The 24,340-nt window shown below is 44.9% G+C and overlaps 1 protein-coding gene and 1 non-coding gene across 2 annotated transcripts in view; one reads left to right on the forward strand and one right to left on the reverse strand.

Moving 5' to 3' along the window:
• Positions 1-24,340, forward strand: part of LOC126282453 (zinc finger protein basonuclin-2-like) — a 613,154-nt gene that overhangs the window by 147,463 nt on the left and 441,351 nt on the right. The window contains exon 2 of the mRNA XM_049982110.1: positions 11,362-11,526. Within this exon, the coding sequence (XP_049838067.1) occupies positions 11,362-11,526 (165 nt within the window). The remainder of the gene's footprint in view (positions 1-11,361; positions 11,527-24,340) is intronic.
• On the reverse strand, positions 16,740-16,812 carry Trnaa-agc (transfer RNA alanine (anticodon AGC)). Its single transcript has one exon. It is a non-coding gene; the product is annotated as a tRNA-Ala (tRNA).

Raw genomic sequence — 24,340 nt, forward strand, 5'->3', positions numbered from 1 at the left:
GTTGAACATTTTGCTAAATTTCAGCTTACACTTGTGATGGGCTATAAGGGCTAAATCATTTCTGTGCGAAGTAAAAGAGAGGTAACTTACAGTCAAATGGCGGAAATGTCTCCGAAAAATGAAATATAAGGGCCGTCGTAATGATACGCGACAGTCGTCAATGTGTGTGATACATCCTGCTTCTGCCCTCATTAGGCGGTAGAAAAGGATTGAATGATGCAGAAGCCTTTCACAGGGGTCAATGCGTGGTACAAACATACATCTGCATCTGTATTCCGGAAGCTACTTTACGCTGTGTGACAGAACTTACTTCTAATACCACTGACATTTCCTCCCTCCTCCTTTCCCGGTTCCATTCGCTAGTGGTGGACGATTCAGATTTTCTCGTCGTTCTGATTACGCGAGATATACGTCTAAGAAAGTATTGTGTAGACCAAACCTGTTTCGAACGCGCGCTCTTGAATTTCCTATTCACTTAACGTCCCCTGTAGAGCACGACGATTGCTGCACTTGTAAACGCTATGAATGAGTTTTTTAATGCGTCTTTCACGTGGATTAAAATACCCAGTGGTTTCTGTTTCAATATTTATGACAATTGAAATGTTTTAAGTAATTTCTCTAAGACGTGATTGCTTACGGTCGAAACCGGTAGTACTAATAAAATCCAGTTCAGTGTCGTGAGTTTTTGTAACTAGAAACTGTACGGTTGTCATTGACTCTTCACCGAACGAGGTGGCGCAATGGTTAACACACTGGCCCCACATTCGGGAGGACAACGGTTCAATCCCACGTTCGGCCATCCTGATTTAGGTTTTCCGTGATTTCTCTAAATCGCTTCAGGCAAATGCCGGGATGGTTCCTTTGAAAGGGCACGGTCGACTTCCTTCCCCATCTTTCCTAATGAGACCGATGATCTCGCTGTTTGGTCTCTTCCACCAAATCAACCCAACTCATTGACTCTTCGAATAATAATGGATCTCTTCATCTATTTATGCGCAAAATGTTGCATTTTTTTACGTTCAGGCGCAACTCCCGATCCATAAACCAATTGATCCTCCCACAAACCTCCCTGTATTTCGAAGCAGTCTTGTTCTATAGGAATCATGATCTACAAACAGCCTCATGGGCCTATAACATTATCCCTAAGTAATTAATCACCTCCTTAGGCGAAACCACTGACTCAAGCTTGTGCGATAGCACTCGACTCGGAGGTAAGCCTCTTAGAATTCTGGTAGTGGGTGAAATTTTAACTGCCAGTATTTGACCAGAATGGGAGTGAGAGGTGCTGGCGTAAAGTTCCTGATGGCTAGTTCTTGCGCTAGTGTCCTGGATTATATGTCAGTCCTCTCCACAGAATCTCATGAACTGAGGGCATGTGACACCATCGATAGTGGTGCGTCCGTTGGATGGGAACGTTAAACTCTACGGCCCCCTTGGTACTGCTCGAGAGCAGTTGGCTATGTGCTGGCACCGGATTTTACTCTCTCTCTTCTCTTATCATCATCACACAACACAAACATAACACTACACAAACCTATACATGGATCCATTACACTCACCTCCACTAACCAAATAGACTTAAGACACGCCTGTCATCTACCCTCCTGGAAAGAGGCCAAATCGCGCGGAGGAAAAGCACGCTTTCCGACAGGCAACTGAACACACGCCGTGACATATGACGTTTACATTCTGACCTAAATAATTTCTATATATTGTAAAAAGCAACGAGCCCGTAACACTCTCTTGGGACGCTCCAGAAATTATCCTACTGTTTGGCGACTTCGTTCCACTGAATCCTGTATGCTAGAAAGTCTCGATTCCAGTCACAAATCTGATCCGATACTCATCACGCTCGTATTTTGTTAGTTAAACAACAGTCTGGATTACGTGGAATTCATTCAAGATTGAGGACACAAGAAAATATCTAGATGTATAAAGCCAAGTAGGTCCCAATTAGTGACACAAAGTATGGCGGAATACAGTGTTAGGGAGTAGCTGCTGATGTGTCTTTCGTGTCGTATTGCTGTAGCCGAAGAAACTTTTCGGCAAGACTCAGTATCGCTAAGAGCACCTCCGAAGATGTCCAGCGTAACTCTGGACGAAACGTCTCGAACAGAAAAGTTTCTTCGGCCACGGAAATACAGCCCGGAAGACTCCTCAGCAACTACAACATCCGTTCGTGAAAGTCTTCATTGTTTGAGTGCTAGGGAAGTCAAAACTGCTTCAGAGAACGTTATTGTTTGCGTAATGTTGAAAATAGACGTGGCGTTAGTGACTTGTACGTGTGTCGTTGCCATATTAACGAGAAGCCTGACATTCCGTCGACGTCAAGGTCTCTAGCGACTGAGCGCTAGATCGCTTTGGGAAGTTTAGGAAAGGAAAGCGGCCGTGTCATTTTCAAAGGAGCGATCCAGGCATTTACTTTCAGCTGTTTAGAGAAACCACTACAGAAGTTAATTCGATGGCCCGACGTAGAATTGAGGTTCTGTCCTCTCGAATGAGAGTCCAGTTGCAAGCTGGTGGTTTTCCATGTAGAAAGGCTACGTGACTGAAGCATATTGTACAATGGGGACTGACCACGTGTCTTGATTGGTGTGTTGCCGCTGACGTCTGTGGGTGACTGCGACAACAGGTACTTACGTGGAGTTTATGTCACTGTCCAAAAAATGAAAATAAATTAAACGATAAATATACCGGAAATGTAGTGAGGAGGAATCGAAAGAAAGTTTAGTACCATTACGCATGGTGGGCAAATTAAGCCTAGCGTGGAAGATATCTATACGACTAACGCGGAACTGGTCCTTGCTGATGAACAGGAGAACCGTGCATCACAGAAAATGCTTCAGGCCGTAATTTCGATGTACCAGTCGATTGATGTTACATATCTACGCATGCCCATCTTCCACAAGCTCTGTCCCGAATACTTCGATATGTCATTATGTTTGAGTAAGTGAGAGGAGCAGACGTGTTTAGAGACATGTTGAATGGAACACAAATATGGTGCTCACGATAGTGCAGAACGTTTTCGTTGCCGAATGTTATGCCAAACACAGTTCGTGGAAAACATGTGCGGAGCTGTTTGCGCAAGACTTGAAGACTGAAAATATTTCGCAAAATCTCCAACAATACCTGCAGTCCGATACTTAGCGGCAAAATAGCGCATAACAGTCTGTGTAGCAAACAAAAATCATAAGTATCCGAGAATATGAAGAGCAGTGAAATGAAAACTGAATACCCGCTACAGCGGGACGGTGGAATGGTTCAATTGAAAAGCAATCACCACACAAGTTAAGGAATTTATCCCACTGAGAGACAAGGTAATAAATTCCTAGTTTGAGAAAACAAGAAAATCTGTAGATGTTCAAGGCCCAGTAGGTGCCACTAAGTGACACTAGGTATGGCGGAATACAGTGCCAGGTAATAGTTGCTGATGATTCTCCCGAGCTGTACTGCCGTGGCCGAAAAACGCGGTCGGCGGTCGACGTATCCACAACCGCTCCGACCTTTATGCTTCCTCGTAGTAGTGAAATCGACGTCCACGCATGTATTTCTTCAGATTGCCAAATATGTGAAAATCACACTGTGAAACACCGGCGCTGAACGGGGGATGCTGCAATGCTTCCCAACCAAATCTCTGAAGCGTATCGTTAGTCCGATTGCAGTGTGTGGAGGCGCTCGTTATGTGTCCAACAGAATGATCCCGTCCTACACCCCCGAATGCAAACGGCAAAGCCAACAACAGAAACACCCCTCATCTCCCCCTAAAAAGAAATCCAAAGCTTTTCACATTAGTTCCGGTTAGGTTTTGATGACCTTCTTTGACTACAGGGACCCTCTGTTCATCGAGCGTGGAACCACAATCAGTACGCAGCGCTGTGAAGACACACTTTGCAGAAACTGCGACGCGCCATAAAGTCAAAACGCCCAGGAATGCTGTCGGACAGAATCACCTGGTGGCAAGGTAACGCCCGTCCCGACACTGCTAATCGGACGAAGCCTCGCTTCAGCGATTTGGTTAGAAAAACTGCAGCATCCTCCGTACATCTCGTATCTTCCACCGGGTGATTTCCTCGTCTTTGGCGGCCTGAAGAAAGGCATATGCGAAGGTCGGTTTCAGACGGACGAGGAAGTGAAAGATTGAGTGCGATTATGGGCTGTGGAAACGTCAGCGACCGACTGCTCTCTGCAAAACAAGAACTGATTGTCTCGTCTCCCAGTTGAATAAATGTCTTTGCGTGTGTGGCAGAATCATTCGACTTCCTGTTGTGGCGGGTGTTTGGTTTTCATTTGACTGCCCCTTACAGTTCGAATGCAAGAAAGTGTTGCTCCAATGAGTGGCTCGGCCAGTTTCCTTTTTCCTATTGGGCGTGTAGTGCGTTTAGTCAAGGGCATACCTAATAAATTACGTGTGCCAAGCGGCAGTAGATTCGAAGAGAGTATTACGTCAAGCAAACAATGAAATTACGACAAGGGATATTAACACAGTTGCTTTATAGGTTCAGTCTATCTCTGACAATGCATCTGAAGCGTGAACCTGTAAGTAGAAAAAGCAAAATTTACTTTACACTTCGTGTAGCCCGCGGGACAGCCAGAGAGTGCCCTGACCTTTGTGCATTTCCGGGATCATTCTCAGGCTCGCCAAAGAGCTTCGGCTTGAAGACACTTGCCAGAGACTTTGGCGCCAGCGTTCATTTTGAAAATTCTCTTTGATGCTACCGAGTTATCTGCTTCTGTGGTCAGGCTATGGAAAGAGACCTTATTACTATGCATAAGAACGACGACATGGGCGCCTCCTGCAGTGTGTCCCACCTGCGTTTTCTCACTCCGTCGTACAGAGTACCTCGCCTGACCGGGAACGGTGTGACTGGTATCTTCTTTCTTCTTTAGTGTTTAGGGCTCGGACTCTTACGCCAGAGGTCTCCGGTTCTATTCCTCCTCTGGCACTTATTTTCTTCAGTTTCGTTTTCTTTTTTAGTCCACCAATTATTCAGAAAGTTTCCCAAACCTATATTATCGCCGGCCGAAGTGGCCCTGCGGTTCTGGGCGTTACAGTCTGGAACCCGAGCGACCGCTACGGTCGCAGGCTCGAATCGTGCCTCGGGCATGGATGTGTGTGATGTCGTTAGGTTTAATTAGTTCTAAGTTCTAGGCGACTGATGACCTCATAAATTAAGTCACTCAGAGCCATTTTTTGACTGGTATAATTATTGAAGCAAGGTGCTTATGCACTGGAATATCGCTTCATGTTTAAGTTGTTCAGTTTCTACCTGACAAGTCTGTACTAGAGATCATGGTACTAATTAACTCTCTTTGCTGATATGATAAATGAAGCGACCTGACCCCCTGCAAATTCACTCTGTACGTCAAGGACAGCAGAAAGCATACTCCTTAGCAACAGATACGCGCCACACTCGAGAATTTGGTTGCGTAATCTGGCGCTGCCGTCTGAAGATAAAGACTGGACACCGCTGTTCAAGGAATCAGTTTTATTTGCTTGTCGTAGGAAAGAATAGCTGTATTGTTTTCACGCATTTGCAGATTCTCGACGAGATAAGTATATACTGTAGGCAGTAACAGGTGTTACTTTCACGAGCTCACTTCAAAGAATTGTAAAATCAGTGCGAATAATACACAACGCTTGAAACAACCGTAAGTCAACTCTATATTTTCTGAAGCCCACATGTACTGTAATGTCTTTTATTATACTTGTTGCTATTTCGTAAGATTTTCTTTCTTCTTCTCATACTTGGAATAAGGAAGTGACTATAATAGAGCTAAAATAAATCTTTTTCATATTCCACTTAAGAATCAAATTAAACTTTCCGTTTAGCCGAGAAATTAGGTCTGTTCGTAAATGTTAAACCCCCTTACGCTTTAATTGCTTGTTGGCCCCTTTGCAGAATCTTTTTTTCCATGACAACTGTTAAGCCCTTTATCTGAATGCAAAAAGATTTGTCCATCATGCCTATAAATATCGGTCAAATAATCCAGTAGTGATACATGAAATCCTGTGAAATTGCCGCTCACATTTTATAACGTGTCTGCAGAATTTGTAGGACTCAGTATTAAGTTGTGATGGGAAAAACCCTATACAGTGAAACGCAGTGAATTCGACGCAGCCCGAAGTCCTGTCTTGTTCCTGTCTTTTCAACAGCAGATTTTCAGCTAACGTTACTTATTACTTCATCCTAGAAGGAAGAAATATTACGGTTTAATGTCCCGTCGAAGTTTCTTCCTGATACTCTAGTTTCTGCGTGATTGTAATTTTCAGCGCCCATGCGAAGTGCCGATATACTTGACTGTTAGGGGTAATAAGTATTTAGGTAACATTGAAAGAAAAAAGAACTATCGTTAGTTCTTTCAGTGAAAGCTGAATTTCGGACTTTCCAGTCACATTTTTAACGAGGAACGTAAGTTTCTAGATTACCAGCAGTAGCAGGCTGCCCTGTTCCTCACGCGGTGGAAATCCTTTGATGAAGTTTCGTTGCTGTGCAGTGTACCAAAAGCCTCTTAAGCGATATCGAGAGAGCTGATACGAATGTCAAAATCACGACAAATTCTAGTAGATCTACAGTTTGTGTATGGGGTTAAATTGCGGGATGGCTGTCGGTTGCATTCTGTGAAGTATGATTGTTCGTATAAGGTTCGTCAGTTTGAAGAAACTACCTGCAGGTTACAATCTGGATTATCAAGGTAGCTCCTGCTCGTAAATAATAAGAATTCCCATACGATTTGTCTCCTATGTTTTTTTTCATATTAAGCAAGCAAACTGTTTCACAATGATAAACCATCTTTCACAGAAATACAGCTTCCTGCTGCTGCTCTAACATGTCTCTGTCTTACAACAGTCAATACATCTCTCTCTGTTACCACCGACTCCATAAGAGCCACCAATATAACAAAACAAAATGGTTCAAATGGCTCTGAGCACTATGGAACTTAACATTTGAGGTCATCAGTCCCCTAGAACTTAGGACTACTTAAACCTAACTAACCTAAGGACATCACACACATCCACGCTCTAGGCAGGATTCGAACATGCGTCCGCAGGGGTCACGCGGTTCCAGACTGATGCGCCTAGAACCGCTCGGTCACAAAGCCGGCTATAACATAACGTCTCTTTCCTCCAAGCTCGAAGCGGCAGAACACAATTACTAAAACTGTAAGTAAAGAGTCTATGCGTTTACATACTTGTTGACGAAAGTATTTAAATTTACTTTACCCTATTTTTTTCATGTACATAGTACAAATCTTATTGAAAACACTACTGCACATAACTTATAAAATTAACATATTTCTGTTTTTTTATTAATTCACTAAAATTGTTCACGTTATATCAAATGAAAACAATAGTTCCCAAAGCATATCGCTCACAAAAAACTGATTTGCAAAACGTTATAATTTTTTTTATAAACGAAGTGATCTATACCCATCAGCATACATGGGTTATTATTATAGAAATGTCGATTTGGATTTAACGTTCCTTCAGTGACGAGATCAGTAGAGACTGACCATATATGGATAGGAGAAGCAAATTGGCAGTGAATTTTTCAAAAGAATCATCCCGTCTTTTTCCTTAAGAGACGTACAGAAGCCGTTGAAACTCCACTTTTGAACTGTCGGCCGGGGATTTGAACCATCCGACTCCCGAATGCGCATCCGTTTTCTTATCACGGCGAAATATCGTTCGGAATGCCATGACGAACCAATCAGATATGTGCAGATTATATATTAGCCTACGACTGTTGATACGAGACTCTTAAATACTACACAGCTGGAAATTGAAATAAGAACACCGTGCATTCATTGTCCCAGGAAGGGGAAACTTTATTGACACATTCCTGGGGTCAGATACATCACATGATCACACTGACAGAACCACAGGCACATAGACACAGGCAACAGAGCATGCACAATGTCGGCACTAGTACAGTGTATATCCACCTTTCGCAGCAATGCAGGCTGCTATTCTCCCATGGAGACGATCGTAGAGATGCTGGATGTAGTCCTGTGTAACGGCTTGCCATGCCATTTCCACCTGGCGCCTCAGTTGGACCAGCGTTCGTGCTGGACGTGCAGACCGCGTGAGACGACGCTTCATCCAGTCCCAAACATGCTCAATGGGGGACAGATCCGGAGATCTTGCTGGCCAGGGTAGTTAACTTACACCTTCTAGAGCACGTTGGGTGGCACGGGATACATGCGGACGTGCATTGTCCTGTTGGAACAGCAAGTTCCCTTGCCGGTCTAGGAATGGTAGAACGATGGGTTCGATGACGGTTTGGATGTACCGTGCACTATTCAGTGTCCCCTCGACGATCACCAGAGGTGTGCGGCCAGTGTAGGAGATCGCTCCCCACACCATGATGCCGGGTGTTGGTCCTGTGTGCCTCGGTCGCATGCAGTCCTGATTGTGGCGCTCACCTGCACGACGCCAAACGGGCATACGACCATCATTGGCACCAAGGCAGAAGCGACTCTCATCGCTGAAGACGACACGTCTCCATTCGTCCCTCCATTCACGCCTGTCGCGACACCACTGGAGGCGGGCTGCACGATGTTGGGGCGTGAGCGGAAGACGGCCTAACGGTGTGCGGAACCGTAGCCCAGCTTCATGGAGACGGTTGCGAGTGGTCCTCGCCGATACCCCAGGAGCAACAGTGTCCCTAATTTGCTGGGAAGTGGCGGTGCGGTCCCCTACGGCACTGCGTAGGATCCTACGGTCTTGGCGTGCATCCGTGCGTCGCTGCAGTCCGGTCCCAGGTCGACGGGCACGTGCACCTTCCGCCGACCACTGGCGACATCATCGATGTACTGTGGAGACCTCACGCCCCACGTGTTGAGCAATTCGGCGGTACGTCCACCCGGCCTCCCGCATGCCCACTAAACGCCCTCGCTCAAAGTCCGTCAACTGCACATACGGTTCACGTCCACGCTGTCGCGGCATGCTACCAGTGTTAAAGACTGGGATGGAGCTCCGTATGCCACGGCAAACTGGCTGACACTGACGGCGGCGGTGCACAAATGCTGCGCAGCTAGCGCCATTCGACGGCCAACACCGCGGTTCCTGGTGTGTCCGCTGTGCCGTGCGTGTGATCATCGCTTGTACAGCCCTCTCGCAGTGTCCGGAGCAAGTATGGTGGGTCTGACACACCGGTGTCAATGTGTTATTTTTTCCATTTCCAGGAGTGTATATTTCCCAAATCCATTAAAAACTCGTCCTAAAATGTAGATGTTTCCCTTATAGGTGACAAAGGCGACCATCTGTTAGTTTGATCAGCCTTATTGTGGAGGTGATTTAATCGAATCCGCCAAAATAAACTTTCTTTGTCTACCTTGGGGTTGTTACCTCGTGCACCGCAATCGCACTTCGATCAGATGGGCTGCAGCGCGATCAGAAAAGAAATATTTAGCGTCACATGGACAGTATTAGACTTGTACCTAGAGGATGGTCAATATGTGTGGAATGACCAGTGTAAAACAGAAACAGTTAACAAACAGAAATTTAAACTTAATTAGTATATGGGAGAGGGGGGAAGTGTGTGAGGTTATTTATCAACATAATGGCCTTTTTCGGACACTCCATCTTGGATGCAAATGGTAATTTTCGAATGGAAAGGGGGTTATGTGACATATCACACAGACACAGTATTATACACCAGAAACCATGGCATTTTTCATTTGAGCATTGCTTCATTCACCGTAGTATTTTGTACAGAACAGGGTTGTCAACACATTCCGTCTTCGCACAAGCGCCACTCCGCACAACTGTGAGAAACCCGCTGACGAGGAGAACACGGCGAGTGCCAACAGCCGATTCCCCAGAAATTTCGCTCAGTGGAAGAGAAGTCAAAGTAAGGGAACACGTGTCCCGGCTTTTCCGTGTGTACCCGACCGTTTCTGAAAGAACGACGGCCAAAGTTTTCGAGGTACTTTATCTGTTTTTTACACAGCGATATCCTCAAACGAAATGTGGCTCAGTCGTTAGCATCGCGGAATATTAATTTTGCATCCCATGTTGGAAGCCCGATTATTGTTCTCATCTATTTTATTTTATTGCTTTTGTTTTACCTACTCATGTATGTAGAGGGTTACTACACCAGTGTTCTTATGAAATTAGGGGATACAAGGGCGTTATACTAATTGTAGAAGTACAATTGGATACCACAATAAGTGTTGTAAATTTACTGTATAATATTATGCGTGTGTAGTATGTTGAGGGTTTACAATCTTTTTAAATTATCATATTTTGATATTTCATTCTCATATAAATTCTTACATTAATTCTTATATATATTTCCATGTATTTGTTCTTCAGGAAGATATGATGCTTTTCCTTGGATGATACCGATTGTAGAAATATTCCAAACAGATATTCGGAACACCATGAGCATCGTGCAGTGGTAGATTTGCCACAGTGACATTTCTTCGTATGAATCTCATTGAGAAAGGAACGGCATTAATACTGAAGAGAATTTCGCGCGTTGGCAATAATTCCGCGGCAAAGCATGCGCAACGGATCACTTTCCCGAAAACTGGCTAAGGCAAATCAAGTTACAACTCAGGAAATTAACCGAAAACAATTTCAAAGAATTTTCTGATTTTTAAAAAAAAATCATTCATCTGACATACGCCCAGTAGACGAGTAAGGGCAACGTTGTATCAGTGAACAGCGGAAAACATTCATGTAGGAATAATAATAATGAGCGCATGGCATTGGTGGCCGGGAGACCCCTCGCGGGGCTGTTCGGCCACCGCTCCAAAAGTTCTTTAACGCCACTACTGCGACTTGCGAGTGAATGAGGATGACATGATGATAAAAGACACACAACATCCAGTCTTCTCGAGGCAGAGAAAATCCCTGACCCAGTCGGGAATCGAACCTTGGACCACGTGCGCGGAAAGCGAGAACGCTACCGCAACAGCACGAGCCGCGGACCACGTAGTAATCTTATACGGACATAGATAAAATCAAAAATAAAGGTAATAATCAAGGCTCGAATACCGGGTGAAAAGTTACGAAGCCGCGACGCTAACCACTGGGCCAACTTTGCGCATAAGGATATCACACGCTTAAGGCACCTGGATCATACCTCGAAAGCTTTGACCGTCGTTTTTTCAGACACGGTCGAGTATCTACGGATTAAGTGGTGGCGCGGTTCCAGACTGAAGCGCCTAGAACCGGCTGAGACATGTGTTCTCTTGTTTTGATCCCTCTTACGTCGAGCGAAGTTTCTGGGAAATCGAATTACGGCACTTGCCGTGACCTCCTCGTGGAGTGACTCCACGAGATGGCCAGCAGGTGTCAGCGAGCCTCCGCCACCAATGTGAGGCCAAGGGCAGCGGTGTGTTCTGTTGCAGTGGGCGTCGGTCGCCTCGTGGTTTTTGCGGTCAGACGCGTGCACCAGTGCCGCCGCCACCACCACCGCCGGCGCCTTCCCGGCCCCCTCCACCACCACCGCCACCACCAACACCACCACCGCCAGCAGCACCAGCCTCGGACCAGTCGCGCCCAGCGTTTGCACGGTAAACCACGCCAGCAGCCTTCTGTTTTCCTAATGCGGCAGCCTAGAGTACCAGTTCTGCGTCCGTCACTGAGAAGCTGCAGAATTATATACAGCCGGACTTTCCTCTTCCTCACAACCCCGTTCTATCATCAGTGGTACTGGTTATGTGTCCTGTTCCCGCCAGTGCTCCAAGTCAGTTGCGTGCTCTACGAAGAGAAAGTTTTTGACAATGTTGACTGGAATACACTCTTTCAAATTCTGAAGGTGGCAGGGGTAAAATACGGGGAGCGAAAGGCTATTTACAATTTGTACAGAAACCAGAAGGCACTTATAAAAGTCAAGGGACATGAAAGGGAAGCAGTGGTTGGGAAGGGAGTGAGACAGGGTTGTAGTCTCTCCCCGATATTATTCAATCTGTATATTGAGCAAGCAATCAAGGAGTAGGTATTAAAATCCATGGAGAAGAAATAAAAACTTTGAGGTTCGCCGATGACATTGTAATTCTGTCAGAGACAGCAAAGGATTTGGAAGAGCAGTTGAACGGAATGGACAGTGTCTTGAAAGGAGGATATAACGTGAACTCCAACAAAAGCAAAACGAGCATAATGGAATGTAGTCGAATTAAATCGGGTGATGCTGAGAGAATTCGATTAGGAAATGAGACACTTAAAGTGGTAAAGGAGTTTTGATATTTGGGGAGCAAAATAACTGATGATGGTCGAAGTAGAGAGGATATAAAATGTAGACTGGCAATGGCAAGGAATGTATTTCTGAAGAAAAGAAATTTGTTAACATCGAGTATTGATTTGTCAGGAAGTCGTTTCTGAAAGTATTTGTATGGAGTGTAGCCATGTATGGAAGTGAAACATGGACAATAACTAGTTTGGACAAGAAGAGAATAGAAGCTTTCGAAATGTGGTGCTTCAGAAGAATGCTGAAGATTAGATGGGTAGATCACATAACTAATGAGGAGGTATTGAACAGAATTGGGGAGAAGAGGAGTTTGTAGCACATTTTGTCTAGAAGAAGGGATCTGTTGGTAGGGCATATTCTGAGGTATCAAGGGATCACCAATTTTGTATTGGAGGGCAGCGTGGAGGGTAAAAATCGCAGAGGGAGACCAAGAGATGAATACACTAAGCAGATTCAGAGGGATGTAGGCTGCAGTACGTACTGGGAGATGAAGAAGCTTGCACAGGATAGAGTAGCATGAAGAGCCACATCAAACCAGTCTGAGGACTGAAGACCACAACAACAACAATAACGAAGAAGAGCCGTGGAGAAGTTACGGAGATCGACAAATATTAATCCAAGTCTTCCGCTATTTCTGAAGAATTACAGTAACGCGGCAGAGTGCGAAAAATACAGCACTTGATTCCCGCTATAAAAAGAAATGTGAATTTAGTTATGAGTGAAGACTGGAAGGACGGACAGTTTGTATTGACTATGTTTGAGGGCATCGGAGATGAAGCATTAGCTTAGTTTAAGAACGTTTGGGAAAGAGACGGTCTCGACCATTAGAGGAAACTGTCGTGGCGTTAGCCTTAAGTCATTTAGGGAAATCGATGGCAACATACTGGGATTGCAATTCAACACAGCTACCACTGAAATTCAGGGTCGGCTGCTGTATTCGAGCGGTTCTAGGCGCTTCAGTCCGGAACCACGCGGCTGCTACGGTCGCAGGTTCGAATCCTGCCTCGGGCATGGATGTGTGTGATGTCCTAAAGGTTAGTTAGGTTTAGTTCTAAGTTGTAGGGGACTGATTGCCTCAGATCTTAAGTCCCATAGCGCTTAGAACCATTTGAACCATTGAAAGTCCAGAAGAAACTTGAGAGCTACTAAGTACTTGATGGCACACCCTCCCTTTCAGGGGTAAGACGTGGACTAAGAGCAGAGAAACGCGCATCAGACGATCAGCAATCTTTCGTCTTCTTTTCGCGGCGGAAGTCATTACTTTGTTTACGGTGCTCATCAATAACAAATATGTTAATGTTGTTTATTATATTACTTCACATTTGCCTGCGGCATCGGCATCCTTTCCTTACACACTTATTCTGCGACTACGCGGAAGTGGTTGTTTCGATCAGCTATTCGACGATTCTGGAAAAAACTTCCAATATTCAAGGTAAATAAATTAGTCTGTAGTGTTGACAACCGGTTTCGACAGTTGTAACTGACGTCTTCTGGTCTTAAAAAAAGTTATAAAACGTGTTCTATTGAGAGTTAATACCCCATGCCGTGTTGTCATTATGGCGGACAAAATACTGCACATTACATACAGGTCTGTCGACAATAAAACCATTTACAGTTAAAAAGCTCCTTGTTCTCATGGCCACGTTCGCATACGTAGCACTCACGGGGGCTTGTTAGTTCTTAAAATGCACATTATTACATCTGTTTATGTTTGAGCGAACTGTAACATACATCGTGGTTCCACCCTTAAGCAAAATATGCGGTGCGTTTTACTGTATATGGTGCGTTGTAAGCATTAACAAGCCTCTGTAAGTGCGAGTATGCCGATGTACACGAGGCGCTTTTAGTTCTAACTGGTTTTATTGTTGACAAACATACGTATAATGCGCAATATTTTATCCACCGTAATAACAATATGACATGTTGTACTAACTCACAATGGAACTTGTTTTTATAAAAAGCTCTTTTTGAAGAGCAGAAGATGACAGTTCAACTGTCGAAACCGCTTGTCAACAATAAAGACTAAAGTATGCGATCGTGGCTATTTAAAGTTTTTTTTCGAGTGAAATACAGATCGCTCCTTCTCAGTAGAAGACAATTCAATAATATCCTAAGATTTGTTTGATGCAGATTCTCTTCTCTGGCCCTTGCCAGCTATCTCCATAACTCTGTATGACACATTAAACTATGGTCTGCGTTGTACACTCATATTATTGTCTGTCCTTGCGATTGTCTATTTCCACCATCCTCTCAACTACAGTTTTCAGCATTGAATCGTATCTAATATCTGCTCATCCATTCCAAATCTTCCAACATTATGTTCACTATTACGCAGCTTTTCCCGTAGACTTTCTGCAGGACATCAACATTCCTTGCTCCATCAGTCCAAATGCTATTCAACAAGTTTCTCTATCACTGCATTTAACAGGCTTCTGGTCGCTTCATATCTGTGTTCCCACCGTCCACATTCGCAGCAATACGGAGCAAAGCTTGAAACCTTGCCTTCGGAGAACTTTTTTTGACCTGAAGGCTTATAAACATTTTCGGATGTTACTCGCCAGTTTTCTGAACTGCTTCATGAATCTTCTTTCTTTATCTGTTCTACTTCCAAGATAGCGCAATTTATGCACCAGTTTAACAGCCACTTGATCAAGTTTCAAATTTACTCATGTAACAGGAAACAATCACACCTCGATAAAGCATTAACTTAAGAAGGATCTTACGTGTAAATGTAAGCCCAGTTAAGAATATTAAACCGTCTAATAGTAAGTATCTCAATAGTTTCTTTACTCTTGTTTGTAATGCTAATGCTAACCTTTCCTCCATTACGTTTAAGGTTTTTTTGTAGCTAATTATATTCTTACTTTCCTCAATCTCGTTCTTTCCTTTCGCTCTATCTTTCTTCTTTCTCTTATTAATATTTTATTAATTTTATTTTAAAATACTTGCGTAGTTTAATGTGGTGTTGGGCTCTAGGACTGTACAAAACTGAAAATAAGGTATCAATTTTGTTAATTCAGTGTGTACTTTATTATTATTACACACGTTTGCCCTTAAGATAGTGTTTGAGCTTGACTGCTGCACGATTAGTCAATTTTTTCTTCTTTCCTCTTCTTTTCTTCTCCAAGTCTTTTCATTCTTTGACTCTATACCTGTTTCATATGTCCGTATTTTTCCTGTTTTCTTCCTTTCTTTTACTTCAGATCTCGTGTTCATAATATTGTTTGTGAACTTACCTCTTTCATTTATCAATTAGCTATTTGTTTTAGATCTTCTTCTATTTCTTGAAACCACCAGTTTTTTAAATTGAGTTATTTACGACATGAAAAATGCTCTTCCTGAGTCTCTTGTTGTTGTTAGTTCTACGTACATGTCGACTGAATGTTAGTCGGCGATTTCTGATCGTATCTGTGTCTGTATGTCCGTATAATTCTTTTGTCACTTTATCCATTTATCAACTCTACATACTGCTCCAAAACTTTTTCTGGCGATTTTGCGTTCTGTTTCTTCTGTGTCTGTAATAGGGTACCTGAGGCTCCAACCGTAGTCGTTTCTGAAGCGTAGAGTGCGTCTGGTTGTAAAATTATATTGTAGTGTCTGACTTTTCGCTGCCTTGGTGGTTTCTTTTGTTGTAGTACATCCATGTGAGTTGGTTATGAAGTTTTTCTGTTCTTTCTATGCTGCCAGTCTTGTCTGATCCCATTTTTGTATATATTCTCATAGATACTTAAACTTTTCCGCTCTTTTAATCTTTCTGTATTTTGGTGCATGGCTTATGTGTTCATCCAATCCGTGTATTGCGTTATTTCACGTGACTTCCGTAGACCTAATTTGGCGGAGACTGTTCTTGTAGATTCTGATAGTAATAATCGTCAAGACACAAAGGCTTTTATGACATTAGCAGCTAGTGGTCAATGATCTAAATCATTGGGGAACGTGGAAGAATTGTGCCAGTTCGGGATTCGAACCCCGGGTCTCCTGCATACCAATGGTTCAAATGGCTCTGAGCACTATGGGACTCAACTGCTGTGGTCATTAGTCCCCTAGAACTTAGAACTACTTAAACCTAACTAACCTAAGGACATCACACACATCCATGCCCGAGGCAGGATTCGAACCTGCGACCGTAGCAGTCGCACGGTTCCGGACTGCGCGCCCAGAACCGCGAGACCACCGCGACCGGCTCCTGCATACCAGACGGATCCACTGGCCACAGCGCAGTCCGGACAGAGTGGTAATCGCAACTGCACGGACTACTCTAGTACGCCTGCCGTCGGACCTAAATTCTCAAGTTACCCGTACTCTAGTGATGTAGTTCCCCTTGCCCATTCTCTCCATTACTCGCGGCATTTTGCCGATTCCCGTAAGAGGTCGATCTTGGTGTGCATCTGCACTGAAGTGATCAGTTGGTGATCCTCCCCTTAATTGTATATGAGGTGTCTCTTCTTTCGGACATGTCCGCAGCCACTATGAGTCAGGACACAATGGAATTAGCTGCTAGTGGGCATTGATTTGTATCAATAGGGAAAGTTGAAAATCTGCTCCGGACTGGGATTTGAAGCCAGGTCCCCTGCTTGCTAGGCAGATGCGCTGACCACTGCGCCATCGAGACATAGTGGTCATGTATGGACTAGCGTAGCACAGCTCCCGTCTGACCAGATTCTCAATAGTGGCCAAGGGGCATTAGATTAGTGGTGTGCGGATAAGTTGAGAATTTATGTCTGACGATAGGAGTGCTGCGGTAGCCTGTTCAGTTGCGATGACCACTGTGTGTGGATGGCGCAGTGATCAGTGCATCTGCCTAGTAAGCAGGGGATCTGGCTTCGAATCCCAGTCCGGAGCAAATTTGCAACTTTCCCCGTTGACTTATACGAATGCCCATTAGCAGCTAACGCAATTAATTCGCTTGTATCCAGATTCATAGAGACTACAAGGCCAAAATGTGTCTGTTGTTTCAAGAACCGCGTCAAGACTGCTCGCTGCCGGCAGCATTGTATAGCGGTGCGCAGCAAAGAAATAGCGCTGTGCTGGTAGGAGGGCTCCCACCATTGGTTGAACGGTTTTTAACCCCTACGGTGAGAGATGAGAAAAGGGGAAGCAGTGACCACAGTTTAAGAAGGCTTGGACGAAAATTAAGACACAACGGCCCCGATGGCCGAACACGACCACAGCGTTAAAAGCACCAAACAGGTTTCCCTAGGACGGGGGAAGCGGTTCCGGGGCGAGACGGCCGGTAGCTCCGTGTAGCACTACTGCAACATCCAAATATATTCTCAGAGGTGACGGGGGGAGCATTCCCCATACCGTGTTAGAGAGGCCAGAAGAGAGAACAAAGGCCAGGAAGGAAGGACAGGAAGCGGCAACGCCGGCGAACAGGGTGACACCTCGCCCCAGCACCCATTTCGCGAATGTAGGGGAGGGGGGGGGGGGAGGGGGGAGAGGAAAAAAGGAAAACACCGAAAATCTCCGCCCGCGGAGATTACGGCGCAGCGACGCGCCGCGCGCGCGGCCATAAAATCGATAATGTAATACAAAATCCCGACGGAGCGGTCGGTGCAGCAGCGAGTGGAGGGTAGAGGGAGAGAGAAAGAGAGAGAAAGAGGAGGAGAGAGCGCATATTTCAGCGGGCTGGCCATCAATTACGCGCGTGGAAGACGCGTCAGCGGGTGTATATTTAGCGCTGTTTTATCACTGGCCGGCGAGCCGGGTTTTACGGCGCGGACCTGTTTACATACACATTCCGTGCCATAACTCGGCAGGAACGCCGACTCGCCACTTCTCTCCCCGTCCCCCGCGTCTCGCCCCGTCTTTCCTCCTGCTTCCTTTTTGCCGCTCCTCCGCCTTTTCTCTCGCGCCTGGCGACGCACGCGTAACGACCCGCTCGGGCGGCGCCTGCGAAGGAGACCGGCGCGCGGCCGACAGATTTGCGTCTTCGGCGATTTTTCGCACATGTTGCCGCGGACGGACAAAACATTCGTTCCGCCGCCGGCTCGCGCGCGGCTCACGTTTACTGCTGAGCGCGACTAACTCCGCCCTCGACGCCCGCCGACTCTCCAAATGTTTTTCTAAGACATGACGCGGCCGCGACATTCGGAACGAGTCACCGATTTCATACAATGGGGGGGTTTCACGACCGGTTATCTTAGTCGCTGGTGGTTCTTCCAGGCTGTACGGTAGTGGCCCGTGAAACTTTTTTTGTTCCTGACGTTTCGTCCCGAGCTGCGTTCGGCATCTTCAGAAGTGATCCTGATTCCGCTCAGTCCTGTGGACTGACACGTTGGATGTCAGAGAGCGACACAAATACCGTGAATAAGGAGAGTGATTGGTAGAGATAATCATTGCCAAAGATAATTGTCAAAGATAAAATTTAACCACTGACCTATCATCTGTCGAAGAAAAAAATCATCAACCAGTTGTATAGAGCGTCTGTCCATACATGACCATCGAGGTGAGTACGGCAAGTGCCATAACCCGATATCCGACGGTCAAAGTTTTTGAGGTATTTAACGTGCCTTTTAGCCGGTAAATCGTTCAGCCGGAGTGGTATTGCATTGGCTAGAGTCGTGGATTCACACATTTGTGCCCCGTGTTCGAAACCCGAATACAACTTTTTTTGTTTGTCATTTATCTACCTATGTCCGTAGAAGGTAACTACACGGATGTCTTCCAATGCACACTGGAATAACGTTGTCCTTATTTGTCTATTAATTGGATATCCGATGGGTGAATGTAAACAAAAATGAAAGAATGAGAAAATTATTTGAAATAGTTTCCGGCGAAATTGCTGTAGTCTATCTCGATTCGTAATCAGCTGCGAACACCTGTTTTCGGTAAAATGGTATGTTATGCGTGGCTTGCCACGAAATTATTGTTTGCACGTGAAATCTCCGTCAATGTTAACAACATCACTTTCCCGAGTGAGATTCATAAGAAGAAATGTCACGGTGGAAAACCTGTCTTCAACCGATGCCCGGGGCGTTCAAATTTTTATGTTTGGTTCTGGATGTTCCTGTGACCTTTATCATCCAAGAGAAAGCACCGAATCTTCTTGAAGATTAAGAGTAAGAATAAAATACAAGAGTTAATATAAGAATTGATATATGAATTGAATATAAGAATATGAGAATTTAAACAGTTTCTAATTCCTGAAAGCACCATACACACGTATATTATATAGTAAATGGTAATAGTGATTATGAAATCCATTTGTACTATTACTATTAATACCGGGTGGTTACAACTAAAATTTCCCTACTTAACACGTTATAATACGGAAACTAATTACTGTACGACTACCAAACTTGGTAGCAGTAATGTCCAGAGTATGGGGTGCCACCCTCCATTTCCAACTATGGCTACCAGGTGACATGATCAGTTATCGTGAAGCACAGGCTCACACACCTGACCAGTCGCAGTGCACTTGTTCACGTGTCAACATGAGCTTGGATATAAGGAGCAGGGCAGTGTTGGTGAAGCTCTATTATCAAAACAATAATAGTGTTACAGCTGCACTTCAAAAATATCGCAGGTTGAAAGAATTACAGAGGGGTCCTCCTCCTCCACCTGCGGAAGTTCATGAAGAAGACCGAATCAAAAGGAGAACTCCGCGTCGCTCCGGAAACAGGCCAATGACCTGCGATCTGAAGTTTTCGCAGCGTATTTACAATTTGAACAGTTCTCGGGCATCCGACCGGGTAGCGTCGTAATTTCTCCTCAATATTTCGGCAGACGTACACGGTGGTTCCTGACGTAGCTGGCCAATGACCGGTTGTTAAAATCGCTGTTGCTATGCCAGACAAAGCTGCGCGAAGTCCCCGATCGCCATGCAGTGCTCGTCCTGTGTCTCGACAGTTGAACATCCCTTGATCCACTGTACAGAATATACTTCGAATCATTCTCAAATGGTGTCCGTAAAAGATCCATATCGTAGAGTAGACTGCACCACAGGATGCACAGCTTAGTGTTGACTTCGCTCTCCACTTTCTCGCACGGATTGCAGTTGACGAGTTCTGGCACTCGACCATCCTATGGACACGTGGGTGACGTGAACACACAGAATCACGGAGTGCGAGGATCTTCACCTCCAGCCACTGTGCATGACGTTCCTCTGTACGGTGAACGTGGCATCGTTCGGTGTGGCTTCACAGCTACGTTCATCATTGGCCCATTCCTTTTTGAAAAGGTTGGCGCTCAAGGACGAAAGACGTGCAGTTCGATTGGTCAGTGTTACTGCGATATGCTTCGTCAGCATGTCATATCCGCCCTACTGGAGAGAAACGCATTGAACTCAACACTTTTCATGCAAGATGAGGTCCCACCGCACATCTCTCGTGAAGCCGATCGTTTCCAAATGCTAGCCCGGCACGATCACCTGATCTCAGTCCCTGTGATTTCTGGTTCAGTGCCTACCTGAAGGACAGGGTTTACCCGAGGAGCATTCACACATTCGCTCTTTGAAGCGCAGCGCAAGGGAGGTAACCAGGATACCTACGGACGTTCTTCATACTGCTGTGCAGAATGCAATCCTGCTCTTCAGGATCTTCTGGACACTGATGGGCGCCTTATTGAGTCCCTTTTGTAGTAGTAACGGCAACGGTATGTAAAGGTATGATGTACGTTACCAGCACGTTGAAAGTGTTTCAGTTGAACTGACTGTGCATTATTTCGCTTCCCCACGTCCTCGACATTAATGCTACCAAATTAATAGGTGAAGTCTCATTATAACCACCCGACATTACGCCTTTGTATCCTGTAACTTGGTAAGAAACATTCGTGTACTAGTCTTCTGCGGACAGGGTAGAGCAATGAAATAAATAAATAAAACAAAAACAATAATTGGGTTTCCAACACAGGTTGCAAAAATGAGAAACCGTGTCTCGCGCTATTGCGCCACCGTTTCGGCTGAGAGTATAGCTCGCCAAGAAGCATCTAAATTACATCTAAAACTCATAAACTTTGGAGTATCTGCGGATAAACCGAGACAGGTGTTCGTTCATTTTGACTCCTCCTCCACGGAATTTTCTGGGACATGGGGTAATTGCACTTGGCATGTTCTCCTAGTAAGCTTCAGGGCTTCTTTTCTGTTAAAATTATCTCTGTGTTTATGTATTTTGATGGGTTATCCATACAGGGTGGTCAGAAACTGTCTGAAAAGATTGTAAGGGTGCTGCAGGGGAGGTTGTGCTGAGAAATAATTCTTAAGAAAAAAAGTTCTGTACGTTGCACGGTTTCCGTGTTCTTTAGCACTGAAGTAAGCCCATCAGGTCGTCGCGCGGGGGAGTCCAAGCAGCCTTGCAGAGACAGTGTAGCCATACTTGTTCTTCATTTGGTTTCCTCAGACCGAATATACGTAGCTTTTGCTTACCAAGGTTCAATTTATCACTTCCGAAAAGGTATATTTTAACTGGCATTTGAGCAAGAGGTACCATACGGACTCACAGATGTCTCTGAGTAACGCATTTTAGCGCAACGACCTGATTGGCTAACTTCAGTTCTAAATAACTCGGAAACGGCACAACGTATCGAATTTTTTTCTTAACAATTATTTCTCAGCACAATCTCCCCCGAAACACCTTTACATGGTTTTCGGACTGTTTCTGATCACCCGACAGTGCCATAGATAAAGTTCGTCACTGTACATTAAATTCTCGTTTTGGAAAACTTAACTTCATGATTAGTCAGGCCTGGTGGTCCAGCGATAAACCCCGTTCTTGGAAACTGAGATGCTGCGGGATCGAATGCTGGTCGGTCGTTGGATTTTTCAGGCTGCGTTCTAACCTAACCTTCACCTCTCAACGATGTGAGGAACGATATGTGGCTCGGATTCCACGTTACACTACAAGTCCGCTTTCCCTGGTTTGTTAACGGGGCTAGGTTAGGGACACGCAAGTCGCTGAAGTAGTGTCCAATAGAAAGACTTTAACCAGGCCACCACACGAAATTACTGCTATTGTTATTATTCTTATTATATTATTTCATAATTTCCTGAGCAAAAAGCTTGGCCTGCTACAGCTGATTTTATCTATTTTCTCTATTTAGAAAATGCATTCGTGTTCCTTCAGACGTGTATTCACGCTTCTCTTTGCGGTTCCAGCGGAGACCCTCACCATACGTACACGGAATTTTATATACCCTGCACGCTGACAGTGGAGGGCGTCTACGTTTCCAGGTCCTGGAAACAAACAACGAAAAAAGTCAAGCACTCAGATATCCAGTTTCACTTACGATGTTTATCTTTGAAGATTTTCATTTCTTTTTCCACGAAGAGGTTAAAGAGATATGGTAATATTGAGTCGTTGTCTTATCCAGTTTGTGATTTTAGCTTTACATTGTTCTCTAGTAATCTGTTTTCTCACACGTAGGGTTTTCCATCTGTTAACAAACAATTCCTCCTCCTTCCGTTTGTAAATTGGTATCTTTCAAGGCCATATAGAGTTTTTGATAACCACAACATAAAAATTATTGCGAGGCCAATTACAGGTATCACAGTCTGCATCGTCTCTCCATCAAACTGGGTGTTTGCAGACACGTGACTTGCAACGCTCATGGAAGAGCATAACGTTTTAGAACTAATGAGAGAAGCGCAGTTTTGGCACATGCTATTCGCACAAGAGATAAATACTAGATAACAGGTAAAGGTCAGTGAACCACCCCAACAAATACTGCTGTGCGTGACGTTTCTGCTGACCCGTAGCTGATGTCCACAGTTTGGTTTCAAGGTAACAACAGTCTTCGTAATATCTTTACGGTGTAGGTCTACTGTTATAGACAAGAGTACAAGATATACCCATACGATGCGAAAACATATTCTGAGGATAAGAGTAAGTCAATGGCTCACATTACAGCAGAGGTTGCACATTAAATTTCACTACTCCAGATGAACCCTTGGTTTCATTTGGCTAGAACTAGCTAGTCACAATGGAATAAAGTATAGTTTGTTTCAAGGGTAAACAGACATGCAACTACATGTTTATCCTTCGCTGAGTACATAACGGTTGACGAACCCAATAAAAGTAATGTTGTTCGCTTTACCTATTATCGTATGGTTTCTGGCACTGATTTTACAAGTAAATAACGGCAATGCCTCCGAAACGAGTCGAGCTCGGTTAAATACATACGATAACCTTATTGGGAGAGAATGAACTCGCAAATTGTCATTATGGTTCCGCATCAGCTGTAGAATATTTCAGAACAAATGAACATTTCTCTCGGACGGGGGCTCGAATCCGGATTCCCCGCTTGTCGCGAGCGGTCGCCTTAACCACTTCGTGTGCTACGAAACGTGGGTAAAATGTAAGCCATTCTGAATTAATTAGTAGTGTGAAGGAGCGTGTTAGCGTTTCTCGGAGACGGTTTCGTCATAGTAAGAAATTTACACTACTGGCAATTAAAGTAGCTACATCTAGAACAAATGCAGATGATAAACGGGTATTCATTGGACAAATATATTATACAAGAACTGACATGTTATTACATTTTTACGCAATTTGGGTGCATAGATCCTGAGGAATCAGTACCAGGAGCAACCACCTCTGGCCGTAATAACGGCCTTGGTACGCCTGTGAATGGAGTCAAACAGACCTTGGATGTGCGTGTGCAGGTACAGCTTCCCAATCAGCTTCAACACGATGCCACAGTTCATCAAGAGTAGTGACTGGCGAGTTGTGGCGAGCCAGTTGCTCGGCCACCGTTGACCGGACGTTTTCAATTGGTGAGAGATCTGGAGAGTGTGCTGGCCAGGGCAGCAGTCGAACATTTTCTGTATCCAGAAAGACCCGTAGAGGGCCTGCAACATGCGGTCGTGCATTATCCTGCTGAAATGTAGGGTTACGAGGGATTGAATGAAGGGTAGAGTCACGGGTCGTAACACATCTGAAATGTAACGTCCATTGTTCAAAGTGCCGTCAATGCGAACAATAGGTGACCGAGACTTGTAACCAATGGCACCCCACACCATCACGCCGGGTGATACGCCGATCTGGCGATGGCGTATACACGCTTCCAATGTGAGATCACAGCGATGTCACCAAACACGGATGTGACCATCATGATTCTGTAAACGGAACCTGGATTCAACCAAAAAAATGACGTTTTGCCATTCGTGCACCCAGGTTCGTTGTTGAGGACACCATCGCAGGCGC

Source organism: Schistocerca gregaria, chromosome 7 (assembly GCF_023897955.1).
Source record: "Schistocerca gregaria isolate iqSchGreg1 chromosome 7, iqSchGreg1.2, whole genome shotgun sequence".
Taxonomy (NCBI): domain Eukaryota; kingdom Metazoa; phylum Arthropoda; class Insecta; order Orthoptera; family Acrididae; genus Schistocerca; species Schistocerca gregaria.